General features: G+C 40.9%; 1 protein-coding gene across 4 annotated transcripts in view; it reads right to left on the bottom strand.

Annotated features, from left to right (window-relative positions):
• ARHGAP28 (Rho GTPase activating protein 28) overlaps positions 1–16,604 on the bottom strand; it is a 203,138-nt gene that overhangs the window by 86,189 nt on the left and 100,345 nt on the right. For all 4 annotated transcript variants that reach the window (XM_075533170.1, XM_075533168.1, XM_075533167.1 and 1 more), the window contains one exon: positions 8,232–8,449. In XM_075533170.1, coding sequence (XP_075389285.1) covers positions 8,232–8,449 — 218 coding nt within the window. The remainder of the gene's footprint in view (positions 1–8,231; positions 8,450–16,604) is intronic.

Below are 16,604 nucleotides of genomic sequence, written 5' to 3'. Positions count from 1 at the left end.
GAGAGAGAGAGAGAGAGAGAGAGAGAGAGAGAGAGAGAGAGAGAGAGAGAGAGAGAGAGAGAGAGAGAGAGAGAGAGGGGTTCCCTAGGCTTACTTGCACCTAAGGATGTTTAGTAGCTTGGGTTGTTGAGAGGTAAAGGGGAGTCTCGCCCATGGGGTTTACAGGAAAAGTAAGGTCTGAAGGACAAAGCCAGTTAGTGCACGGAACATGGATGGGTCCTTAAAGTAACCCAATTCAACAAGAAAAAAAAAAGTAACCCGACCCCCTTGTAAGCAAAGTAATGAGAGTCACATGTGAAACACTTGAAAGAAAAAGGATGCTGAATCCATACTACAGAAAATCACCACCTAACGTCAATGTCTTTTATTACATGAGAAAATCAAATCCATATCAATGTGGGTCATGAGTTCTGGATCTTTCTGTTACATGCAGCCAAATGCACATCTAAATGATATACCAATGCTTCTGAAATCAGCTAGAAAACTATAATTATCTAGTTAATTATAAATCAGTCTATTCTTTTGCTAGTGGATTATCAATTAAGCCATATTACGTACCCAGAAGTTGACTTAACATTTATAATTTACTGGGTACATAATATGCAGCCTACCCCCTGTGATCAGAATTCCAATGCCAAAATATATTTCCCCAGTGTATTCCGGTCCTTTATTTTAAGAATCAGGACTAATTTAAGAAACTAAATTTGATGGATAGTTAATAAAATGATAATTTTTAATTTAGATGCATAGAAATAATCATTATTCTTAACTGTTCATATTTTCTAAGTTTCCCATTAAAATAGGTATTACATGTATAACAAGAAAAACACTCATTAATATTTAGGAACACAGACTACAAAAATAGCAGTAGAAAATTGGATAAAGATAGTAACATGTATATGCCATTTTCTTCTTGAAATTACTCAAAGTTTTAAGAGAGGTACATTTTTAAAAGAATAAAAAATAAAGACTAAAACCCAGTAAACCTTTTCAGTAAGCAGGTCAGAAAGCGCTGGGAATCCCTGGAGGATAAAAGGCAGAGAGAATGGCTCGAGAAGGGTAGGGCCCCTCAGGCAGAGGGGCAGGCACCGAGGAAATCCAGTTGGAGGTACATGCTGTTGCTGTTCAAGTTCATATTCAGAAATGAAATGACCAAGTGAGAAGGCATAGACGAAAGGGATTCCAAAATGCTTTTTCTCAGCAGAGAAGTCAGGCTGCCCTCTTCTTCCATCTACTCCGGAATAGTTGGCAGCAATTAAATATTGCCCTTGGATACAACCCCAAAATACATTGTTGAGGGTAAGAAATACATTGTGGAGGGTAAGAAATACAATGTGGAAGGTAAGAAATACATTGTTGAGGGTAAGAAATACTTTGTTGAGGGTAAGAAATACAATGTTGAGGGCAGAATATCCTTGCCTGCCTTAGTGGCAGTGCAATGGTGATGAGGCAGGCCCCAGTGTGGGTGTAGAAAGAGTTGACTTTTCACTTCACTCAGACCCCAAACCAAAGGTACTGCCATCAAGTCAATTCGGATTTCCAGTGGCCCGCACGATAGAGTCTAACTGGCTGCTTTAGCGTCTGAGAGTGTAAACCTTTAGGGGTCAGTCTTATGTTTCTTCTAGGGAGCAGCTAGTGGGTTCCAACTACTGATCTTGTGGTTAGCAGCTCACCTTGCCAGCTCACCTGCACCGTCAGGGCTGCCTTCACCTGGAGCCTTCCGAAGGAGTCCTGTGGCTGCCGAGGTGTAGGGATTTGGCTGCTAACCAACCACACGTGGTGGTTGAAAACTACCTAAAATAGTTTGCACAAGAACGATGAAGCTAACCATTCACGTGAACATTTACAGTCTCAGAAAACCCTACCAGACCATGTGAGTTGGAAGGGACTTGATGGTAGTGGATCTTGTAATAGAAAAGTTATTAAATAAAGCACAACAGAGCTATAACAAGGAATTACTTGGGAATATTAAGTAGTTTAAAACATATAAGGTAACTTTCACCTAGACCATGAAAACCATGAGAAAAAAAAAGGAAGAAAAAGACAAAAAGTATGTAGTGGGTTTGTATTTAACAAAAAGAAAGACAAGTTGTAAGATGAACAGTGAAAGGCAGTGGTTCTCAACCTGTGGGCTGTGACCCCTTTGGGGGGTCAAAGACCCTTTCACAGGGGTCACCTAAGACCATCAGAAAACACATAAATCTTGACAATATATAACTAATTACATATTGCTTTATGATTAATCACTAAAATTATGTTTATGTTCTATATAAATGGAAAATACATCCTGCATATCAGATATTTACATTACGACTCATAACAGAAAAATTACAGCTATAAAGTAGCAAAAAAAATAATTTTATGGTTGAGCGTCACCACAACATGAGGAACTGTATTAAAGATTCGTGGGAATAGGAAGGTTGAGACCCACTGAATAAAATAAAATGTAGGGAACTGATTAAAAGGATCTACATGTGACCTCCTCCCTGGGGGACGGACAACAGAGAAGGGGGTGAAGGGAGACGCCGGATAGGGCAAGATATGACAAAATAATAATCTATAAATTATCAAGGGCTCATGGGGGAGGGGGAAAATGATTAGAGCAAAGAATGTACAGATGTGCTTTATACAATTGATGTATATATATGTATGGATTGTGATAAGAGTTGTATGAGCCCCTAATAAAATGTTTTTTTTTTTTAACAATTTATTGGGGCTCATACAATTCTTTTCACAGTTCATACATATACATACATCAATTGTATAAAGCACATCTGTACAGTCTTTGCCCTAACCATTTTTTTCTCTTTTCTTCTTTTACATTTTATTAGGGACTCATATAACTCTTACCACAATCCATACATATACATACATCAATTGTATAAAGCACATCCATACATTCCCTGCCCAATAAAATGTTTTTTTTTAAAAAAAATGTATTGCTATCAAATTTTAAAAACCTTTATTAAACAAAGTTATTAACATGTGAAGCTATTGTCTCAATATATCCTCCAACTAGGTGTTCACACTTTCGAGGCCCGTGCTTCCACTGATCTGCAGGCCCTCCCCGCCCCAACCAAATTCTGCATTCTTCAGGTCTGACCACATCCCAGTGTCAGCGTGGGCATCTCCTGGGGCTCACAGCAGGCCTTTTCCAAACCGTGCTCTCTCTGAGCTACGTGAACACAAGCACGGCGGAGGGGGGCCGAGCAAAGCGGCAGGGTGGGAAGGTAGGTAAGGTTCCCCAGCAAATTCTCATCCGCTGGCACTTCCTCCCCTCGGAGCACGAGCAGGAAACGGTCCTGATTCCATGCCATTATGCAACTGTCCTGGCCTTTTTCTCAGCCACGGAGTTTTCAATTCTTAAAAAAATCTTGATGATAAGCCCGTATCCTGTCTTCTTTGAAAAAAATCTACCAAGAGCATCCACTGGGACTCCCTAAAAGTAGCTGCTATAAAGTCTGGGCTAACCTGTGCTCCTTGAATTCATGTCTGAGGTCCTCCGACTTACCTGAAAACACTTTATCCATCTAAAAGCTGCTCTTCCATGTGGGGCCGAATGTCCATATATGTGTTGCAAAGCTTCAGTGATGTAACAAGTTGTCCTCAAGTTCGAAACTTGTTAAAATGTGATTAGGCCGGGCCGCAAACCCATTTTTATTAGATTGCCCAAAAACTCTCTGCTTCTTAAGGCACCCTACTGAGGCCATAAAAGCACATCATGGAGAGAACTTGTCTGCAGGTATTCATTGATTGCAGTGACCTGTTGAACACGGGTTGCTTGAAATAAGCCTTTGTACGTATTAAGTTAAACTCCAGTGGCAGTATATATATATATATATAAATCACATACTTCTAAGGTTTTACATACTTTTTTTACAGTGAAAGGTATTTCTGCCAAGTGAAAAAAAAGATAAAAGGAACAGAATATAACCTACATATCTATTTTTTTGAATCATTGAACATATAGCCACACTAAATATGTATAATAGAATTATATTCATACTTCCAATATTAGTGCAAAATCTCCTTATCATTACATGGAAAATATCTAGGTGCCCAAACAACTCAGGCATTAATTTTCATTAAGAAAGTAAAACAGAGTAATTTAGATAATTTTTCTATTAGTTTTGTTAAATAGTACCAAAAAGAAATAGTGGGAATGAAGGAAAGAGACAGGACAGGTAGTGAGAGAGAAAACACAGAAATCAAGAAAATTTGAGTGAGGGATGGATGGATGGATGGATTATCTATCCATCAAATTTCAGAGAAAATTATATTTGTTCAGAAACATTCTGAGATAAGAACTATTTATTTACTTTGTGGAAACAGATGTCGAGATTTGTAGGGGGAAAAAAAATCAGAGATGTTCACTAGGTTTTGTAAGTGTGAAATATGTTTAAGACACTAGCTTTATCTGTTGGTTTACTTTTTTTATAAAGAATAATCTCAAGTTTTAAGCGCGTATTCAATTATGAATTGGCTTGGATTTTTAAATGTCCTTTACCAGGACAGCAGAAGACCTTTCCTCCCAGAGCTACTTCCGAAGCCTTGCTGTCAGGTTCAGTGCACTCCAGAGCCGAGTCTTGAGCAGCAAGTTAGAAAAAGACTGAGGAAGACAGAAAGAAAAACGGCGCCACAAACCATTCTCTTATTTCACTAAAATGGCTGCTTCCGAGTCTTTTCTGGAATTAAATCCCAAACAGATTATTGAATCTCACTGTGCCTATCAGAAAAAACACCTTAATTTCTTTCATGCAGATCCAATAAATAAGTGCCATCTTAACTTTTCTTCCGTGGTCTAAATTAAAGTTCTCTAATTTGCTTGGCTTCCCACCTCTTTTACAGAAAATAAGTAACTTAGCAATTCCCCACGGCAGTACTATGGCCCATGATCCAGGATGAAGTGTGTGTGTTGTTGTTAAGGGCTGGCAAGTTGGTTCTGACTCAGGGTGTCATTCTCACAATGGATCTTATTTGTGAACCCACTGTTGCCGCCGCTGTATCAGTCCATGTTGTTGAGGGCCTTCTTTTTCACTTTCCCAAAACATGATGTCTTCTTTAGGGACTGGCCTCTCCTGGTAACATGTGCAAAACATGGGAGGCGAAGTCTCACCATCCTTGCCTGTAAGAAGCATTGTGGCTGTATTTCTTCCAAGATGGATCTGCTTGTTCTTTTGACAGGCCATGGTACTTCCAGTACTCTTTGTCAACACTACAGTTCAAATGAACTCATTTTTCTTGGGTCTTCCTTATTCAATGTCCAACTTTCACATGAATATGAGGATAAATGTTTTTGCAGCCCCCAGGAAGGTCCCAGCCCCCACCACCCACCCCACCGAGGGCCCACTCTGAGAAATAATGGTAGAAATCAGTGGTAGGGAAACCCCTCCCTCGTCAGTATATTGATATCATCATTCATGGGCCATACAAACTTATCAACTTAAACTGAGCTGCTATAGCTGAGCAAACATTGTGTAATGGCCAGAACTGCTTTTTGGGGTGAGACATATGATGACAGCTGGGATTGATGAATCTGTGGGCCTTATGTGGCCCGGGGGCCAGGCGTCTCACCCCTGCTCTAAGTGAATGAAAGGAGCACCCAGAGGATCGCTCTGACCTCTTCTGTACCACACTAAGTCTCTAGTTATAAGAACCTGAAGGACACAACGTGCGCATTTCTTGATTAACTGGAGGATTTGGAAGATGCCTACACACCATATTAGTCTGCACCCAGACCAAACTCCCTGCCATCAAGTCTAGTCTGATTCATGGAGACCCTATAGGATAGGGTAGAACTGTCCCTGTGGGGTTGCGAGACCGTAGCTCTTTATGGGAGAGGAAAACCTCATCTTTCTCCTCAGGAGTGGCTGACGGCTTCGAACTGCTGATTTTGTTCTTAGCAGCCTAACACATAACTACTATGCCACCAGGGCTCCTTACTCGAGGGGTAACAAATAAAGATGTAGTCTAATCTGAAGTAGCTGAATATGGGAAAGAAGGAAGCATGTAGGGCAAGCTATTGGTACCTTCTGATGATGACAGTGGAGATAACTGAACAATAACTTTGGGAATTTAAGCCAGAAGGGAATACACACACACACACACACACACACACACACACACACACACACACGATGGCCAGGAACTTGGGACCCTTGACCTTGGGAGTCACCTTTACCTTTCAAAAAAGCCACCATCTTGAAACACACAGATTTTAGCCAGGTTGAAGATTGAAACAACACAGAAGTAAAAATTCACTTGCCTTCACGTATGCCATTATATGGTGCAGAAGAACCGACAGCTATGATGTTCAGCGCTTTAGCTATAAGAAGCCACAGGTGGCTATTTAAACTTACATCATTTAAAATTAAAGCTAGTAAAAACCCAGTTCCTTCAGTCCCATTAGCCACCTCTCAAGCTACAGGTAGCTACCATGGTGAACAGCACAGAAACAGAACACATCCATCATCGCAGAACATTCTAACGAACAGTACTGTTCCAGAATACCAGTGGAAGAGATGCCTGATGGGTTAAGTAAACCTGTGTGACCTGCCTTGGCAACTACCTGTCGTAATTATTCTACCTGAGGGAGTTTAAGAGTTACAGAAAAACTAACTCAAATTGAAGACTATTTTTAACCATGTTTTCTATGCAATGTTCTTGAAATGTTAATTTGTTCTTATTGTTATTATAACAGATTAAAATCAAATTCCGATTGAAAAATGAGATAAGGTTTGTATAAACTTTGCTAAGCTAGGATTCTCTGTGGGTTGCCAATTGAGGCCTCTCCCATAATGTGAATGCAATCAAGTCCATTATGGGATCTCCTATGAACCGCTCTAATGACATCTCCTCAGCGGTGTGTGCGTCTCATTGGATATTGAAGTAGACACTCTGGAGAGCTTCACTTCTTCTTACTGACCGGGATCCCACAACTGTCACATCTAGCTCCAGTTCTCGAGCCATGGCCCACCGTACTGTCTACCGACCCTGGGAGTCATCGGAACCTGCTGACCTTGGATTTGTTCGACTCTGCCAGCCACAACTATGATCGGCTGTCATCCATCAGTGTATGCTTATCCTGACTTACCTTCCTGATTCCCGGTCCCTTAACCCTGGAAGCTGCATGGTTCAAGAAGAGCCTGCAGCTTGGCATCTGACTCATGGACTTCAACTGAACTGGCTTTCCCTACTCCTACAACAGTGGGAACCATGTGTGTTGATATCAATTTCTCTTTCAATATACCGATGTAAGTGTCATGCTTTTGCTTCTCCGGAGAATTCAGCCTAATCCAACAAACTTGCCTGAGGAAACTCTTTCTGTAGCTGTAGCAGACGGTCAGGTTTTCTTTTCTGTGTATTCACTGCCCTATAGTTAGTACCTTGCATAAAGAACACACTGAGTAGGTTTAGGTGTTGTGTCAATGAATAGGCTGTAAGAAGGAGTGAACAGGAATGCAAGGGTGCCTGGGTGGTATGCATGGTTAAAATGCTCTACTGTGAACTAAAAGTTTGGAGGTTTGAGGTACCTCAGAACAAAGACCGGAAGGTCTCCTTCCAGAAAATGAAGTACTGAAATCCCTATGGAGTAGCTTTCAATTCTGATACACTTGGAATTGTCAGGATTGGTTAGGAATAAAGCACAAGGGAGTATTAGGAAAACACGATTAGCAGCCTCAAGTAAAACTGTGGCTACGGACGTGATAAGGGTAGGCCGTGATTTCAATTAGTCACTTCCCATAAAACATTTGATGATTCCCTTATTCTCTTGCCCACTTAATGCTCATAGCTTACACTTCCGTCTGCTTAATTTAGACAAACAAACGTTTCTCTACCCACTCTCCCACACAATCCCACTTAAAACAAGCCGCCTGGGCTTGTTTATACACACAGACTCACTGCCCCAGGATTCACTTGCCTGTCACTCTGAGTTTCCCTCAGAGCTTATACTTAAGGAGGGGTTCTGTGTATCCTAGCCTTAAACATGGGCTTCATTGCATTGCCAAGAAGTAGTTATTCGCCTCCAAGAAAGAAAACTCTAATGTCGACATCCCAGTGCACTATGGTGATAAGGGGTGACTAGACTGTCGGATTTTCCCTTCTTTTCTGCATCGGTGTTCGTTGACAGCAAGCCTGTGCCCAGCGTTTCCGCTGTTTCTCCACCCTTCCCTAGCAACATCCCGCCCAAATCAAACTAAAACACATCTCAAGTCACGCTCACAACTTACAGGTGATTCACTAACTCCAAAGATGTCCCGGACATCCCTGATGGGCTGCTTGTTCTTTTTTCTCAGGGTCTGAGTATAGGTGTTGTATCTCTTTTTCACGGCGGCTGCTTGAGTGCGAGTCAACGTCGAAAGCAAGGCCTTCCCATCCTCTTCTTCATCGCCAGAGATCAGACTTGATAAGCCCACATCTTGCAACCATTCTGCTTCAAGTTCTCCTTCTGCAAAATAACATTATCAAGATTTTTCTTAGCCACATATTTGGCATGATTTCATGACATGGGCCTCTCTAGGTCTGTGCATATGATACAGTAAAAATAGCATGTGCAATCTATTATGGCCATGTATGTTTAAACAGAAACTTCAGTGAGCAAACATCACAATGAGTACACATTTTGCACAAATAGTTGGGAAGTCACTAAGGGCTGGCTCCAGTGCTCAACAAGCAAAAATTCAGCAATCCCTGATGGGTGAGAGCTTTCAGTTTACAGTCAGCACATTATTGTACTCAGCAAGCTCAGTTCTCATGATCTCTGTGTGTCTGTGTCTCTTTCACCATCTTTTCACACATACATTTAAAGAAGTTTCTTAAAAATCCATATCTTTCAAACCTATTTTTCCACAGAATTTTTTTGAAGCTCAATCTATATATAGTATTATTGTGCTTTCAGTACAGTGTATGAAGATGTGTAACAATAACAAAATACGGGGGGGGGAGGGGGAAGGATGAAGGTACACAAAAGAAGAATGTTGTTTATTAAAGCTATTATTAACATTTTTCAAACTAGGCTGGTAAAAATTTATAATGATTATAATCCCCAAAATAATCACTAATAAAGTAACTAAAACAGATATACATAAAAGGAAAAAAGAAAATCAAAAGTGTGCACTACAAAAATCCAGCTAAATAATATTAATTGTAATAATAAAAGAGCTGTAAATGAGAAATTACGGGACAAGGAGACATGTAAAAGGCATACAAAATACAATCGCTAAATGGCAGAAGTCTATCATCAGTACAGATGAAGCTTAAAAAACATGGTTTTGAATTACACGGGTGTTCTTAAATGTGGGTCATTTTCGATAAACACTGGAAATTTCTTTGGAGAGATGGGACAATTTGAAAAACTCATAGACTATGTAGCTTTGAAATGTTAAACAAAGAAAAGAAAGCATTAGATATGTCCTGCATTCATAAAATATATGTTGATACTAGCACATTTCATCCCTTACCATCATAAAACACATACAGATCTACATAAAAAGTTAAAATTTATCCAAGCATATGCACACAAACATGGACCGTACCTGGTGCCATTCTTAGCTGAGAGAAATTGCAGTGCATTGTATAAATTAATATAACTCTTCCAGAAAAATTCTTTGTTATTCCCATCAAAACCTTTTCTTGATGTGTCTGAGTAAGAGAAAGTATAGGAAGGTACTTGCAGAATTCGGTTGTGAATGATTGTTATCAAGATTAATTGTGATTGTCATCCTGATGGTATCAATACGCCATCTCAGAAGGCGATATCTCACTACCAGCAAGAGAGTAGATCCAGGGATGGAGTCTGTCCTTTGGGCTCTGAGATCCCTAAACACTGAACCTCCTTGATCGAGGAGATAGCTGTGCCATCGGAGATTATCAGGGGAATGGCGGTCCAGACAGCAGAACCAAGGACAGAGCAGTAGACTTTGACGCGCATGGGGCCAGGAAAGCTGAGTGCCTTTGGATTGTGGAGTGGGCTGTCTCGAGGGACTGAACTGGGTGAGCTGTGCTCACTGATCCACAGAATCAGCTGCATATCTTCATGTTGAGTCTTATCATGGAGTTGCCTGCCTTTAGGCATGTGCTGACCGCCTAAAAGAGCTCTGTAGCATTGCACAAGCAGGGCAGAAGTCAACAGGCCAGGGAGCGGAGAGGTCAAATCTTAACTGTATAAATTCAGCTGTAGTACCTCTTATCCTGTGTTCTAATTGCATAACTATTGCAATGAGCTCTAGTGTTAGGACATTAATCACCTCCGTGGGGAGTTTGTCTCTCCGGTAAACTGTGTATCACAATAGAAGGTGATTTCTTGTGGTTCTCACCTATTCCGCATCCTGCTTACAACAATACCGTAAACACCGATTAATACTATGGGACACATATGAAATGCCACTTGTGATGCTAGAAGTGCTCCCAAGCAGAAAAAAGTCATCATATTATAAAAAACAAAGTTGAATTGTTTGCTATGCACCACAGTTTGGGTCTGTAGTTAAAGATGGCTATACCACTTCAAGATAAATTAATCCAGTATAATGACAAGAAAATAAAGGAAAAGGAAATTAATGAACTGTCACACCACCAGCTACAAAAACGTTACATTTCTGTGAAATACTTGAATATCTAGCATTGAATATACAATTTTATGAGTGCAGAATTGCCATAAGAAAGACATCAATATAGACATCCACATAGACAGATTGGTCTTCATTTGCTGATAGGATGTAACTGAAAATTAGAAGAAACAGATACAAATATCTATTAGTAATTGGATATATGAATCTAGGAAAACTAGAAGTTGTCCAGAAATGAAATGGATGACATGAAGAGCAATAATCCCAAGCATTAACGAGCTGAACTTGACTGGCATTGGCCATTTTAGATGAGCCAGTCATATAACCAGCTGCAGATATTTTACAGAAAACAAAGATACTATATACACAACCCTGCATTATCAGAAATTACAACACGATGCAAATCTATAAGATGAAGAGGTAAAGTCATAAATATCGAGTCAATTCTGTCTCATAGCAACCCTAGGAGCGAGTTGACATTCCCCTGTGAGTTTTCAAGGCTCGACCTCTTCAGGGAGTGGAGAGCCTCATTTTCTCACACAGAGTGGTTGGTGGGTTCACACTGCTGCCTTTGTGGTTTGCTGCTCAAATCATAATCCATCCTGCCACAGAACTCCTTAGATGAAGATGTATGAGTAGGCAAAAGGAACTACATTCAAGACCTTATAAGACTTCAAAAAGTTTGTGGGAAAATGGAATTAAAAGATAATGTACCCTTGGACCATAGTTCAGACTGATGGAACCTCTGTCTGAGAAGAGAGCACTGTAACTCTATTGTATTCCCGAAGGGGACAAATGACAGACATGTGGGTGAAGGGAGACAATGGAAAGTGTAAGATATGAAATAACAATAATAACAATATATAATTGATCCAGGATTTATGAGGGTAGGAGGGTGGGGAGGGGAAACTAGAAGAGCTTATGCTAATGGCTCAAGTAGAAAATGTTTTGGAAATGATGATGGCAGCATATATGCAAATATGCTGGATATATTCGATATAAGGAATGGTATAAGAGCTCCTCATGATTTTTTTAAAATGTAACACCTTATCATTTGCTCTCCCTTTGACCCATTTTAAAGTTGTTTCATTAACAAGTAGAAGGTGGGGGGAAGGTTAATACATATGGATTGATCCTCTGGTGAATGTCCTGTTGTGAGTATGTTTGCTAGCACGCAGAGCGCAATGACAAGTGGATTGTTGCGGAACCAGTTAGGCTAAAATCAAACACCTTATCTTCTGATCTCCCTTTTGACCCATTTAAAATGTTCTTCTTCTTACAATTATTATTATTTTTAAAATATTTCCTGTCTTTTCTATTGGGATTTTTCTCTGGTTTATTTTGTTATTATTATTGGGGGTTTTGTTTGTCTATTACGTTTTCCAGTATATGAAATCCTGGATGGGTGGATCTATGGAGACAGTCACTGGAGTAGCGGCTTCGTTGGGGTTGGGAGAGATCAGAGAGAAATGGGGACCTGCAGCAGTGTGGGCCAGAAGGAAGAAGGTTCTGGAACGGATTGGGCAGCTCTTACGATATGCCTAAGTTTTGAAGTACTTGAGATGTGATCTGCCTGTCAGTAAAACTATTACATATAGTAACGATATTGCTAAATTTCAGTTAACTTTTTAGTGTCCTAGTTGAGCTTTGAGCAGATACTTCTACAAACATTTGTCTGTGCTGGGAACCTAGTTGTGTTTATAGTAGAGCAAATAGGAGGCAAAAGTGGTCCACTCGTTCGCCATAAACAAGCCCCCGGAGGAAATGAGTCATGGAGTCTGGAGGCGAGCGGCCACAGTGGGCAGAGATCTCAAGGGGAATTGGCATAACAGAGTTCACAAAGACGGAGGTCCACCTCCTATTGATGTGAGCTGTGAGTGGGATCCTAAACGTGCTACAATCTGTCTCTCTCAGTTGAGGAAGAATAAAGAACCAAAGACAACGACATACAAACGCAATGAGTCCCGAGGACGAAGGGACCTTGTGAACGGCGTTCTCCAACACCAGAGACCCAAACTAGATGATGCCTGTCTCACACTGTTGACTGCCCTGAGAAGGATCACAATGGAGGGCCCAGGTTACAGTGGTAGTAAACTGTGAGACAAACTCAAAATTATCAACAAAGATCAGGCTTCCTGGTCACACAGAGAATAATGGAACCCCCCCAAACTATGCCTCTTAGTTACCCTTCAGGCTCAGCAGTGAGCTCACCCCTATGGCTCAATTTTCAGCAGAACAACAGAGAGTTCTACATTGTGATCAAGAGCACTAGGAAGGTACACACTCCTCAAAATAACCAACCATTGGCGATTCAAAGGGACACATTTGCCTACAGAACAGTTCAGAAGGCAGGAAGGAGCAAAAATGGAAGAGAAATAAAAATAGGAAACAAGAAGGAAGTAGGATTCATGATATTACATTATAAGGATCGCAATCAATGGCATGAAACAAAATGTGTATGAATTATTGAATGGAAAACTAACATGCTCTGTAATACCTTCACCCAATTAATAACAAAATAATTTTAAAAGAAGAAGAAAAATAAATACCATATTCTGGGGTGCTACAAAGGAAATTGATTAGATAGAAAATCAAGCATCAAGATGTAAGGCAAAAAGAGGTAGGTTACTGCTACTGTTTTTTGCAATCAGGATTATGATCAGCAGTGCCCTTATCTATACATCTGCTACCCCCAGCCTTATTGGGAAAAGAAAATATTAGATGCCAGTCTGTGCAGATGGTTGCACAGTGAGGTGTACTCAATTAATATGGCCCTTCTAGGACCCTTTAGGTGATGTATTATAAACTGTAGCCTTTATGCTAATGGCTGGTATTAAGGTGGGATGTATTCTGAATCACCATGTTACTGGAGGATCTAGACCAAGTCACAATTCTTCATTTCCTTGGAGTCTGCGGTAAAAAAAGAAAACAAAGAAGTAAAATAGTCCACAGCTCCCTCAAAGCCATTCCTCTGTGTGTAAAAGCACACACATCTTGAAGAGCGAAAATTCCAGGACTACTGAGGCAGAAGAGCCACAAGCAGAGCACATTTGAAACCCCTGCTTCAAGTGGCAGAGACACAGAGCTGAGACTGAGATATGGAAGCTACTGGCGAGAGCAAACCGCAGCAGGCTTCCTGGCCCACCGTGGCAGAAGCCAGGCACCACGTGGCTAAGACGCCTGAGGTGGAGAAAAAGGTTTAGGTGCTTGCAGAGGAGAGGTGCTGCTAGAGATCAATGACTGCACCCTTTTTGCTTACTGATCCTGACTTATCCTAACCTGTTCACTTCCCTAACTGACCCCCTAATTGTGAACTTTGTCTAGGAGTTCTGTGTGATGTCAGTGAGTTACTGAAGCTCCCAGAAAATTACAGTGTTGTGGGAGGACATCTTGGTGTCAGAGTAGGCGGAGAAAGATGAAGGGTTGAGGCATGCATGACCCGTATAACCTTATGTCCATAGGCCTTGAACCAATGAGGAATTGGATTCTGTTTCTTCCTCATGGAGCCTGAATAGGTGTGCTGTAGTCTCGATGCCTTTGTTTCAGTAGATAATGAGATCTGGGTCACAAGGACTGCTTTCTACATGGATTCTTTCAAGAATTTCTTTGCCTTTGAATTCAAGAAATATTTTGCAAGTAAGGAACTGTTCTTGTGATAGTAGACAATGTCCCTGGCCACACAGAACCCTATGAGGTCAACACTGAATGTATCAGAGTTGTGAACATGCCCTTAACACAGTCCCTCTTTCAGGCCCTGCATCAGGAGCTAAATTTTATTACCAACCATTCTCTATGCAAAGAGTCTCTATGGAAAAGCACCAATGTAGAAAGAACATCACGAAAGTCTAGAAGGATTCCTCCATTAAAGATGCCATCTGTGTTATAGAAAAGGTCAGGAAAGCCATCAAGCCTGAAACAATACATTCCTGATGGAGATAACCCCTTTCAGATGTTATGCATAACTTCAAAGGATTGAGACAGAGCCAATGAAGAAAACTATGTATATGGGAAAATTTTGAAACACTGGGAGACATTCAAGAGCTAATAGGCTGGTTTTCCAGGCTCCATATCTCCAGAACCCATAAAAAAAAATCAACAGACGATGTAGATTAAAGATTCCTGAGACAGATGACAAGGAAGAAGATGCAGAAGAAGTAGTATTAAAGATTGACATAAAAATAATCTGGCAGAATCTAGCTCAGAAGCAACAAAGCCCACATGGAAGAAGCACACCAGCCTGTGATCACGAGGTGTCAAAGGAATCAGGTATCAGTTATCAAAGAACAAAAAAAATCATATCATTGTGTGCTCATCTCCATGATATGATCGCTGAAGACAAATGGGTGCATGAGCAAATGTGGCGAAGAAAGCTGATGGTGCCCAGCTATAGCGTCTGGGGTCTTAAAGTCTTGAAGGTAAACAAGCGGCCATCTATCTCAGAAGCAATAAAGCCCACATGGAAGAAGCACACCAGCCTGTGCGATCACGAGATATCGAAGGGATCAGGTATTAGGCATCATCAGAACAAAAAATCGTATAGTGAATGAGGCAGGGAGTGCGGAGTGGAGACCCAAAACCCATTTGTAGGCCAATGGACATCCCCTTACAGAAGGGTCTCAGGGAGGAGATGAGCCAGTCAGGGTGCAAGGTCGTAAGATGAAACATACAACTTTCCTTTAGTTCCTAAATGCTTCCTCCTCCCCCATTATCATGACCTGAATTCTACCTTGCAAGTCTGGCTAGACTAGAGGATGTACACTGGTACAGATAGGAACTGGAAACACAGGGAATCCAGGGAGGATGATCCCTTCAGGACCAGTGGTGTGAGTGGCGATACTGGGAGGGGAGAGGGAGGGTGGGTTGGAAAGAGGGAACGGATTACAAGGATCTATATGTGACCTCCTCCCTGGGGGACAGACAACAGAAAAGGGGGTGAAGGGAGATGTCGGAAAGGGCAAGATATGACAAAATAATAATTTATAAATTATCAAGGGTTCATGAGCGAGGGGGCAGCAGGGAGGGAGGGGAAAAATGAGGAGCTGATGCCAGGGGCTTAGGTGGAGAGCAAATATTTTGAGACTGATGAGGGCAATGAATGTACAAAGGTGCTTTACACAATTGATGTATGTATGGATTGTGATAAGAGTTGTATGAGCCCCAATAAAACAATTAAAAATAAATAAATAATCTGGCAGAAGTGTTCAAATTATCAATACTGCATTGACTTCTTCTATGACATTGTTCCTTCTATGACACAGATAATGAAAGTGAACCAAAGAGTGAAAGAGGGAGTATTGCTGTATAGAAACCTATTTAGAGAAACTAAAAAGCAAGTCACCAAAATTCCAACTTGTATCTATAAAGTTACACCACGTGTTCCTCCCTTCCCTCCCAGCACCTTTACCTCTTTTGCCTCTGAAGTCCCATGATCGGCACCGTTGGTGCTTGCTCATATGCTCACTCCTGAAATGCTGGAATGGCTTTCGGAACAGTGACTCTGTGTATTCTTTCCATCGGCTTTTGATGCTTCCTGCATCATTCAAGGTTTTTCCCAGAGGCTCTTTCAATACTGAAATTTCAAGTGTGAATTCTTTCTCGACTTCTTTCAGTGCAAGGTATGCTGGGCAAGCTCTTCCTTTCTCGTTCTCTAACTCTACGCCTTTGCATATTTCGGAATATTTACTTAGTCTTATCAAGTTGCCCTTTGAACATTGCTGCTCAGCTCTTTTATTCAATCATTCCTTCTTTGTCCCTTCGATACAATTAAGAGCATCTTCTGACATCCACCTTTCTCTTTTCTTTCATATTTATTTTTAACGAATTTTGCTTTCTTAATGAGGGATTTTCTTTTACATCATCCCACAATGCATCAGATCTTCTGTCATTAGGGGTCAGTTAGTCAAATCTGTCGAGATATCTCAAAATTTAAGATAGACTCAAGGTCATATTTTGGCTCTCGTGGACTTCAACCTGGACTTACATATGAGCAATTGATGGTCGGTTCCAGTCGGGCCCTGGCCTCCGTTTTGCTGCTGACAT

The sequence above is a fragment of the Tenrec ecaudatus genome, chromosome 15 (assembly GCF_050624435.1).
Source record: "Tenrec ecaudatus isolate mTenEca1 chromosome 15, mTenEca1.hap1, whole genome shotgun sequence".
NCBI classification, from domain to species: Eukaryota; Metazoa; Chordata; class Mammalia; order Afrosoricida; family Tenrecidae; genus Tenrec; species Tenrec ecaudatus.
This window is presented reverse-complemented; position numbering and strand designations above follow the sequence as displayed.